Source organism: Vicia villosa, unplaced genomic scaffold (genome assembly GCF_029867415.1).
Source record: "Vicia villosa cultivar HV-30 ecotype Madison, WI unplaced genomic scaffold, Vvil1.0 ctg.000673F_1_1, whole genome shotgun sequence".
Classification (NCBI taxonomy): domain Eukaryota; kingdom Viridiplantae; phylum Streptophyta; class Magnoliopsida; order Fabales; family Fabaceae; genus Vicia; species Vicia villosa.
In genome coordinates, this window is record NW_026705299.1 from 106,701 (window position 1) to 118,727 (window position 12,027).

Here is a 12,027-nt window from a genome sequence, read left to right on the forward strand (position 1 = left end):
TTTTGTACAGACTCTCCTTCGCTTCGGTTTCTAATGAACGGTTCCTTTGTGCCAAGAAACAACTTAGAAGAAGGTGCTCTTGTGCTTCTGATTATTATCTTTCTTTTGCTCCAAGAGTTTATGGTGAATTCATGACACTATCTCACCAGGTTGATGAAATTACTCCCATAAACAACAGAGAGAAGAGAAAGATATTATACTCTAGCTCTTTGTTACTGCGGCAAAGGTGAGAATAAGATTGCTTTGAAACTTTTTGAATGATTTAAATATGTCTATAAACTTTAAGTAATGAAGAGAAAAGACATGTTTCGAGATTGCAAAAACCAAAAACCAGAAATTAGCTTAAAAGTCGACAAAGAAGGTGGCATGCACAAGGCCAGCCGCGGAGCCGGAGGGTGGCACACAGAAGGCCTGCGAAGGAGCTGGCGCGGTAAGCCGCAATGGCGACCTATTGTCGGTGGTGCATGGTGAAATATGCCAAATATGCACACATACACTATACTTATTAATGGACTATGTAAAAATGGAAGACTCAAGAATGCACAAAAGATATTTCAAGAGCTTTCGACTAAGGGATATCCTTCAAGTGTTTGGACGTATAATGTTATGATAAATAGGCTGTGTAATGAAGGCTTGTTTGATGAAGCACATACCTTGCTATCAAACATGAAAGACAGTGATTGCATTCCCGACTGTAAGTTAAGAAACAATTATTTATGCTCTATTTGACAGTGATTGCTATGTATTATGAATTTTCAGTGCAAATTTGAAGAAAAAATGCAGAAGTATCCATAATTTCGAAGCTTTCCGTGACTTGTGTACTTTAAATATCTTGATGAATTGTTATTGTCACCTAGGTCAAATGAATTTTATGAATTTCTCCTAGCCCTATGCCGTAACCTTGACCACACTTGTCAAAGGTCTATGTCTTAATGGTAATGTGAAGGAAGCTCTGTACTTTCATGACCATGTGGTGCCAAATGGATTTCAGTTGAAACAAGTTAGCTATGGGACTTTGATCAATATGTTGCGTAAAATAGGGGAAACAAGAGCCGCCCTGATATCTTGGCCTTGATAACCAAATGAGAGACAAATTTCAGGAAAACCAATATGAACACCAACTAATCTCACAAATCTAGTCCAACATCTCCCATTTGGTTTATTGATATGTTATATTATGTGACCATGATACATTTTTTTGTTTATTAATAACAACAGAAACATGTGTGTTCACTCTTGGCATATGTAAGGGCTTAGAATGCTGCAACCATGGTACTCAATTTAACAGCAGTTGACAATGGTGCATTTTTCACCATTAAAGAGAGGAACCTCTCAAGTCAAGTGTATCTTGGACTTCATAAAATTCATTTCTACATATTTTTTCTTTATATTTTATTTTCTTTATATTACTTGCAGGCTGCAGCTTATTTAAAGCTCATCCTGTTGTTGAATGTTCTAATGTTTAACTAACTCAAACTAGCTTATTACTTGTAAACATTGTATTATAGTTTTGTTAGGACAATTGGTTATGACTTTACATCTTACTTTCTAAATAGATAATGACAAGGAGCAAATACTTCTATTTTATTCATTCCATTTCTCAATTTAGACACATTGGTTCCATGGCTTTTTCTCTTTTTTGGGTGTTAAGATCAATGTATTCCTACCATTTTTTACTCTTCACCATATAGTGTGTAGGGGTGACAAATCGGGCTGCCTTCTCCGGGCCCGTCCTGCCTTAAGTCGGCTAAAAAATGAACGGGACGGACAAGCCCGCCAAGTGAAATGGGGATAAAAATTATATCCTATTTTTTATTTTTTATTTTTTAATAGATTAATAGACTTTTTTTTTTTTTACCTTTTAATTAAATTTTTCATTTATTTTTTAAAACAATTTTTTATAAAAGCATCTTTGTAATAAATTTTACTTAAAAAATTAATACATATATTTACAAATAAATGTATAAAATAAAATCATCAAGAATTGAAATGACTAGAATTAACTAAAAAAGGACAGATTTAAGGCGAGACAGACGGAACGAATAGGCGACGCGCGTTTTGGCGTGCGGCAGGCTTTGACAGGGCGATCTTTGCCGGACGACGGGTTTTGATGGGCAGCAGACCCAAAATTCCAACCCAACCCACTAATTTTTGGCGGGTGCACGGGCCGGTCCGACGTGCCACGATCCGTTTTGCCACCCCTAATAGTATGAATGATTTTTCACCTCAGAATTCTATAGAATACGTTTTTTTTCTTCTAGAGATTAATATCATATAGTGACTGAGATTTATTTAGAAAATTTCTTCACCCACCTCCTAACCTTCCAGCCCACCCCTGGTGAATTTACAACACTACCCCTTGTTTCGGAAGTTCATTTCCGAAAAGCAACTTTTTTTTGAAAAAAAGGTGTTTTCGGAAATGTATCTCCGAAAACGTGTTTTTTTTAATATAAAATATTGATTTCGGAGATGCATCTCCGAAATAAAGTTACATTTTTAGAAAATGTGGTGTTTCGGAAGTTCATCTCCGAACGCACCCCCTGGAGGAATTCGGAAATGAACTTCCGAATTTATGTCTGGACAGAAGAAAGATGGAAAACAACAACGATTCGCTTTATTTAATCGGGTGAAGATTACAACGATAATATTACTGAAAATTAAAGTTACATATTGTTGAACACGGGTAGGTGGGGATGAGTCAACATTTTGATTACGTCGTCCGCCGATCTTTGAAGTTTCGCGTCCAACTCGATCGGGCCTTTCGAAGAAAATCGGTCAAACGTTGTCCACAAAACCGCTAAATCTTCGTCGTTCTTGATCTCAAAAGGTGTGAACTTAATGCCTCCCTCGTCGTTAAGCGATGGCGAGCAGTACTCGAGCTTGACAACCTTTCGATTCTCAGGATAGCGCAAAAGCGTGTTGAGCGACGGTATCAACTCCGCAAACGGCATGTCGCGCGAGAAGCGAAATTGGAACGGCATCGGATAGCCGGTTTCAAAGTAGACGAATGCTAGGTGGGGGTAGGTTTGTGTCATTTGTGTTTTGTGGTGTGAAGAGGATGAAGAAGAGTGTGTGGTATTTATAGACTTATTGGAGCATTGATGGCCCAACAAATCTTATCCTGCATCAGGGGACATTTCGGAAATGAACTTCCGAAAATAGGCTCCAGACATGTATATTTCGGAAGTTCATTTCTGAATTATGCAGAAACAGAGGCAAATTTCAAATTTTGTGCATTGCATTCAGTTTTGTGTTACCAATACCAAAAGCATTCAAAATAGGCATAAATTACACAAAGATGACATAAAACATACTTATATTATATATGTATTGAATCGGTCCGATTTTACATGATAAACAACAATACATACAAAAAATGATCGTTACAAACAAAAACGATCCGGAACGAACTAAAATTCACCGAACCAATCGGTGGATCCTAAGTCCAAAATAGGCACGTTCTTCGACCGCTCTCTATTTTGCTCGCGCTCTTTGCTCATCATTTCTTTAAACTCCGCCATCCTCGAAACGAACGGATCCGGCCAAGTCTCCGCCTCATTTGAACGATGTGCCGTCCATTGACAAGAAGTAGCCGGTATATGACAACCCGGTTTCAAAAACACTTGAACGAAGTGCCGCGATCGTAGATACCCGATGCATATGATGCGGCCCGACGCGTCCAACGGCGGTCGACTATGAAGTGGAAAGAAAGTCTCACTTAGTCCAAACCTCGTCAAATCGATACACACCATATCATACGCACTTGCTATTAGATGACTCATATCGGGGAATGACATCCACTTCGAAACCGGAGCGATACATTACCGGTAAGTGATGGAACAAGTGCATCATGAATTTTTGCAAACTTTTCTTGATTTTCATATAGTCGGCCGTAGATGTCCCGATACGAAGTCAACTCCGCAATGAGTTCCCGTCGGACTAAAGTGTGATTATTTTCCCCTTTACCGAGCAAACCCGCAACGGCCCGATATCCACAATTGCCGTCGCCTCCAACATCAACGATGTTATCGATATATTTGTGCATAAAAAGTGGCATCTCATCAATGTAGACAATTGGTGATTTTTTGATCGGCGGTGTACGAGGTGGCTTCGAAATACGGGCTCCTTTGTTACCACTACACTTAGACTTCGGTGTCTCATGAACTTCCGAACCATATTAGTTTTCAGCATAAATTTGTTGAATCAATGTAGTGAAATAGGGGATGAAATGAGTGATGTTTACCTGAAATTGATGCTTTCTATGCTCCCTTTAACGTGATCAACGGTTTGAAACTTGATTTTAGGGCGAAAAATGGATGGAGATTGATTGAGTTTTAGAGAGGGGTTTGAGAAGTTTTGGAGAAAAATGATGAAATAGTGAAGGAGGGAAATTTGTATATGCAGCAACAGTTTCGGAAATGAACTTCCGAAAATATGCACGGATTTTGAATTTTTTTGACTTCGGAAATGCACTTCCGAATTGTGGAAATTTTTTAAAAAAAAAAAAGCGCTTCGGAAGTTCATTTCCGAAGCAGGGGTAATTTGGGATTTTCGCTGGGAGTGACCCCATAGGGAGGTGGCTAAAGAAATTTTCTTTATTTAAGGGATTGATCTCTTAAAATATATAGTTACCATTTGCACCCACTAGAGACCCAACTTCGGAACAAATGGTTAAGAGACTTAAAATCTATTATTTGTGTCATATGGGTACTTTGGTTAAATAATTTAGCCCCACATGTCCATTCCACCATTAAGATAGTACTAACTACTTTGCCAAAAATAGAAAGAAGATAGTAGTACTAACTATCAAGAGGTCTAGTTTGTGAGGTAGGTTTGATTGTTATTTGAAGAAGACGGACAAACAGCTCATGGTAATTGAAAAAGGAAAGGTGTATTTGCCTCCAATTTAATAATGATTATCCACTTTTTCTCCCTTTTTCTTATTCTTATTTAGTGCGACAAAATGGCTAAATTAAGCACACACAAAAAAGTTTTCTCTAATTGAAATAAAACAACTACTTTTATTCGGTTCTGCACAGATCAAATACCTAAAACGCAAAAAGTTCAATTATAGAAAAGTTTAACACAAAAGATACCTCCATAAAATAGTTAAGGATCATGTATAATGTTGAAGAATCAAACCTTGTCTCTATTAATTGTCCGAGTATCATCCACCGTCATATTTGATTAAACAATTTCTCGCATCTCATGTTTCAGAATTTGGATGGTTCTAAATTTCTTTAATATATAAATTTCATTACATTGTTCACATATATGACTTCACTCCTACTCGTATTATTACTTCTCCTCCCCTACTTATCAACTTGAATGTTTGTGTGCTAATTTTTAGATTCACATTGTTCTGTCATGGAATTATTCGTTATTTCCGTAGAAGCCTGATACCCCTTGTATATATCATTTTGATTGCACTATATACATTTAGATGTGAAAAAAAACACCACTTTACTTATGATTATTGTTACTAATTGACTTTTTCTGTTACACAATTAGAATGTTTAGTCCAAATAAAAGGGTTGGAAAAATTTCCATCGAAATATTTATTTCTTTTTAGATTTATATATAATTAACTAATTGTTTAAATGGTCTTTTGGTTCCTATAAATTAATGTGTTTTTTAATTTGTTCCTTAATTTTTTTTCTTGGTCTGAGACCCTACATCTCACTTTCTTGTAGGTGTTAGTCTCGGGCGTTAAAAGTTTGTTTAAGAAAATTGAGTTATCTGACATCGCTGACGTGAAAATGTTTTTATATTTTTTTGTTTAATAATGTACATATGTCGCCATTTCATTATTCCCACAAAAAAATTCAAATGTTCAGAAATAAATTTTTATTTATAGTCTTTGTAAATTAGGGTTTTGTATATTGGGTGAAAAAGGAAATTGTGGTTTTGTGGGAGGAAGGCGACGAACAAACGAACGAAGACGTCGACAAGCTCTGATGCATGACTAAATAACCCAAAAATATAATATTCAAGCACGATTCAGTATGGCAATCGCAAATGTGGAACACAATCTCATCTTTGGTATCTTTCATCTATCTGTGAGTTAGTTATGTTCCTTGTGTGTTCTTGAAACTTGCAAGTGATGAATTTCAGTTTGTTTTTTCATTACGGGGTAGTTGTTTTAGGGATTGTATAATATATTGCACAAGGGGACATGAGCATGAAGTAGAAATTGATCCAAATATATGGAGCTTATTTGAACCAACTTGTGAAAGAGATAATTGAGCTTGAGCATTCAAAATATTTGTTATGGTAGTATAATAATGACGTTGACTAGTACATTAGAATGGTTAGTGATAGTGATAGTGATACTTATAAGGTATATCAATATGCCATGGAAATAAAAAGTACAATGCACATATATGTTGAGCATAAAGGTTAAGACAATGCACAAGTAGGTGATGTTGAAGAAGTTGATGTAGGTGATGTTCAAGAAGATGATGTACATGATGTTCAAGAAGATGAAACAGGTGATGTTAAAGAAGATGATGTTGTTGGTGTTGAACAAGATGAAGTGGGTGATGTTGAAGAAGTTGATGTATGTGATGTTGGAAATGATGTTCATGCAGATGAAAATGAAGATAGTAATAGTAGTGATGATAGTGTCTTTGAAGTTGATGGTTTATCATTTGATGATAGTGAGAAACAGGGATAAAACAAATCACTAACATACAGGGATGAAAAGACACTAACATACTAAGAAATTGAAATGAAATACAAACAAATAATTAAGAAACAGGTATACAATACAAACAAATCATTAAGAAACAAAGATGAAAACCAAAATGCCACAAACATATAGGGGCGGAAATCATAAATTTCAAAGGTTCTTATTCATTCAATAATTAAGCGCTACAGGGACAAAATTCAACAGTTATCCTTCTTCTATGGACTAAAACAAAAAAAAAATACATACACCATGAACATGAGACTCACTGCCATTTCTTGTAAGAAAAGAACGGACACCTTGAAACAATCAACAAAAGCTTAAACAAATTGACCTTCTTGATTTTTTTTCCATCTTCAGTTTCATCTTCTTTATTTTCCTAGCTTCAAGATTTTTAATGATGCAACCTAATTCTTGCACTACCTCGGAATAATTGCAACCAATTGATTTTTGGGTTCAGTTGATGTGTTGCGTTCAAGTTTATCATCCCATATGATTAGCTTATAACTTGACATTGCACCCGAGTTTTAACATTTTGAGAATTTTCGTTTAGGGTTTTCAGTTGAATTTGAGATTAACATCCTCACTGCTCTATTGCAATCACAAACTGGGATTTGAGACTGAGAGTAATTACCTACTAAGGACGTTGCCATCGATGAATGTGTAGACCTTAATGTTACTGTTGTCTGGAGAGAAAGAATTTGCAGAAGATGATTTGAAGAGAGGAAATAGGTGATGCAAAATAATAGACTTTTTTTATTTAGTCCTCCTTTTTAAACCCCCTCCACTAGGTATTCCTAATATTAAACAAAAAGAAAAATATTAAATCATTTCCACGTAAGTAACATTAGACAACTCAACTTTCTTTTGACATACTTCTAATGTTAGGGACTAACACAACAAGAAAATGAGATATAGGAACTCAGACGAAAAAAAGATTTAGGGATCAAGTTCAAAAACACACTAACTTATAAGGACCAAAAACCATTTAAGCCCTAAATTACTTCTCTTTGACGTGCATTCATGTTAATGAAGGGCTAAGTCACCTTAACTTTTAGAAGTCATGCATTGTGTTCTATTCTGAAACCAAAAATGAATAAAGTTGGAAAACTGGTAGGTTTGAATGGGGGCTTTGGTCTTCTTTATAGTGGTGTGGGGTGGACCTCCATGGTGCAAGTCAATTCAATATTCAAGATGAATGTAGTGTAAAGTGGATATCAGAGAATGTACCTTGCTTTTCTCTGTCTTTTTTGTGCAATTTTCTTGTCCATCAATTATACTTATTTTGCGATTAAGTAATTTAACGTTTATCATATTCTTCTACTTTTTTTAGCATGAATAGAATCCAATTGTAATTATAGTTTGAGTTACAGTCAAGTGAATACTCTATTGAATTGTTTTTATTAATTTTTCACAGTAATTCACTTCACTAATATAAATAATACATTCTATACCAAAACTTTCATCTCATCCTATAATTAACCGAGGTATATTTTTCTGGATGCACCATATAAAACATATTTTTTTAGATACAACTTATTTTCTCGATTTTTCTAATCACCGAGGAAATAGATCTATCAGAGACCTTGCTTCGAATCCTAGCTATTTACTGCATTTTCTATTTTTTGCTTATATTTTTAATTGACTTAGAGACCGAACGCTACATTATATTAGTTGGCGCCTTAACCTTTTCCTTTTTTATTTATTTTGAATTACAAAATTAAAATTTGTTGGATGAAAAAGAAATACTCATGGTACAATAAAAAATATTGATTTTGTTAAATTATTTACTTAAATGACTCATTGTTTCAAATGTCCCTTATTTTTTTATTTTTTTATTTATTTTTAAATTTGTCGTTTCCCCTGGTTATTTGGTCAACTGAGAAAAAATATTATCTGCATGAATTTATCAAAATATGACGCTTTTCTTTTCATTTTTTTTCTTTTTTCTTTTTGGCTTAATTGCAATTTCGGTCCCCATGTTTTATTTTCTTCTAGATGTTGTTGTTAAAAAGACCATATGTACCCCGACTATAGTATGATTCATATGCATTAGGTGCCTTAGCAGAGATTTGTTGATTAGTGTTGTTGTTGGGTAGTATATTTCTTGTTTACATAGAGATGGAGGATTCCACCAAAACCTATCATACAATTTTCCCGTCGGTGAAACCGAAGTAAAACTCATTTTCTAATTAATTGAGGTAAAATGTGTTTTCATAGTAGTGTTTTATTATCTATTTACTCTTTAATTACTATTCTTATTTCTTTCTTCCATCTATCTTGAGGTGTTTGTGCAAAATGAAACAATACAAAACCTATTATTGCATACAAATCACATGTCAAAAGACAAAAACTCAATATTGTACTCAAAAGACCATATGGATCCTCCGCCGGTTGATTCCATCATCAAAGCCATGGAGCTCTTATATAATCTAGGTGCTTCAAACAAGCATGGCAAGTTAACTAAGGTAGGTAGACGGATGGCAGAGTTCCCACTTGATCCTATGTTGTCGAAAATGATTGTTGCTTCCGAAAAGTACAAATGTTCTGACGAGATCATAACCATCGCTGCCATGCTTTCAACCGGAAACTCAATATTTTACCGGCCAAAGGATAAAAAAGTACACGCTGACAATGCACGAATGAATTTTCACACAGGAGATGTTGGTGATCACATTGCTAATCTAAAGATCTACAATTCATGGAAGGAGGCAAGTTACTCAACGCAATGGTGTTATGAGAACTATATCCAGATACGGAGCATGAAACGTGCCAGGGACATTCGTGACCAACTTGCACGTTTATTGGAGAAGGTTGAGATCGAAATTACTTCAAGTTCTAATGACTTAGATGCCATAAAGAAGTCCATAGCATCTGGATTTTTTCCTCACTCTGCAATACTACAAAAGTATGGATCTTATCGGCTAGTAAAAGGTCAACAGAATGTTCATATACACCCCAGTTCAGGACTGGTAGAGATTCTTCCTAAATTGGTTTTATACCATGAGCTAGCACTCACCACTAAGGAGTATATGAGGAAGGTGACAGAGATAAAGCCAAACTGGTTGCTGGAGATAGCCCCCCATTTTTACAATCCCATGGATCTTGAAGATTTGACCTCCAAGAAAATGCCGCGTGGATATGGACGTGCTGGCTTATGAATCAGAAAATTGTTGATAAGTTTTGTTTTTAATACAATTTGTAAATAGATTTTGCAATTGATGAGAGAATTTATTTACATTTTTTCTAGAACATCTTATATTTTTTGTAATGTTTGTTCAAAAGAATTAGCTATTTGATCATGAATATCAAAGTTAAACTTTCATATGACTTTATGTATCAACACATCAAATTATATCAAGATATGCAAAAAAATTGATTGTAAAACAATTTGCTATAATAGATAAATAAACCTGCTAGATGCAATCTGAAACTTTTCTCCATGCAGATTTCCCAATACACGCCCTGGTATAAGACATTTTGAGAAACAATGAACACTTTTTTTTACACTGTAAGCAAGTTAAAGGAAAATTCAGATTAAGAAGCAAAACATCTAAGAAAGGAACAAATGTAGTCACTAGAACCAGAGTCAATTATCCAAGATCCAAATGAAAGGCTATTGAATGAATAGGAAATGAACATTTTACCTGTGCTAGGCTTTCCAACTGGTTTATGGCCAAACTAAGATGAAGAGCTGACCTCTGATTAGAACTAGCTGCAGGCTGTTGACTAACAGTTGCACCTTGAATCAACAAATTTTGAGACTTAACAACCCCAAAATTTACATTTAAACGAGTTAAGAGTCCAGTTGCATAATTCAGATCATGATGATGGAAACCATTGTGCATAGCTGCACAAGTATACTTAATAAGTCATGCACAACAAGGCATAGACATACAAGTCTCAAGTCCTTTCAATAAAATTTGCAATTTGGAATAGAATTCAGTTACAGAAAAAGCTCCTTGCCTGAAACCTTTCATGAATCATTCCACGCATCCATTGCATTTTTGAAGATCACAATGCTTTGGCTGATGGATTGGAAAACCGAGTCTTAATTTTACTGCCAAGAGCACGTCACATAGATCGAACCCAAACATGTTAATTAAAACCAGTCAAAACTGGTGTTACAGTTACCAGTTGAAGGGTCCATCACTTTGATGGATGATGTAATGATTAAGGCCCAAGTTCCATAGGTCCATTAGGGTTAATAGTGATGAGTCATTACTATTTAGAAGGATCTAGATAGTGGTTAATTAATGGATTGCAATGTTATAAATAGATACCTTGTGAATGTATAGATAATGAAGAAAATGAATGAAGAAGTTAGTTTTAGAATTGTTATTATCTTTTTAGTGTAGTTTTCTCTCTATTTCTCTTAGCCCCAAAATTATGTTCATAACAAATGGTGCTTTCATTGCCATGAATTCTCCTCCACATCATTACTATCATCACTATCATTATGACCCTACAATCGTCCAACCTCTACCAAATTTTTATTCTTCCTACAACTATCCCCAACCATCGCCCTCGAATACGTTAACAGCACCAGCACCAGCACCTAACCCACCTTCTTTCACATACATCAACAACCATTACCAAACTCAAACTCAGTATTCTTCCTCACATTCTGTTGAAACATTTCACACATTTAAGGTTCTTCAAGAATCTATAAATGACTATTTTGAGACTTCAAACAAATTGACTGATAAATTAAAAGAGCAGATTCAAGCATTCAGTCTTTCTCTCAAAGCATCATGTCCTGAAGTTGTTGAAGAAGACCAGGAAGAATCACCAGATCTATACCAAACACAACTGCATCATCTAAATCTGATGCCAACACAAGTTGATGTTTATGAAGATGAGGAGAAATCAAAGATGCAAGTGTTATACGGTGAACTGACTTTTTATTAATCGGAATGTCGCGGTAAGCAAGAGTCGCCACCGACTTTTATTTTATCCAAACAATATTCGGAAAGGCAAAAAGAAACAGAAAAAAACCTTTTTAAAGAAAATCTGAGTTCGGGGGGTAATTTATGCAAAGGGAAGGTGTAAGGCACCCTTTGCATCCATGGTTTTCCATGGGCTCTTAATTGCTTTGCTTGCTCGTTTTCAGAAAAAGTAGATGAAAGAGATAGGGACTTTAGCTTGTGAATAAGCGTTGCCCTTTTGAAAAATTATGAGAAAGAATATAATAAAAAGGTTTGAGCATTGCAAGGCAATTAGGGGCAATTACCTTAAACTCAGATGATAGGTCTCTTTTTGCCTTTCAGAATGAAAGGGTCTATCCTTGCCATAAGAGGGCAGGAAGCCTTTCGTTTGGAGGTTGAAGGGTCATCGAA

The 12,027-nt window shown here is 35.3% G+C and overlaps 1 protein-coding gene across 1 annotated transcript; it reads left to right on the forward strand.

Moving 5' to 3' along the window:
* Positions 1–9,261: 9,261 nt before the first annotated feature.
* LOC131630350 (pre-mRNA-splicing factor ATP-dependent RNA helicase DEAH1-like) lies at positions 9,262–9,849 on the forward strand. The gene has a single exon (XM_058901140.1). It carries the CDS (start codon positions 9,262–9,264, stop codon positions 9,847–9,849), a length of 588 nt encoding a protein of 195 aa, XP_058757123.1.
* The last annotated feature ends 2,178 nt before the right edge of the window (positions 9,850–12,027 follow it).

What these genes read in the sequence shown, in the direction of transcription:
- LOC131630350 (XM_058901140.1), top strand. Translation starts at nt 9,262, where the DNA reads ATGCTTTCAACCGGAAACTCAATATTTTACCGGCCAAAGGATAAAAAA.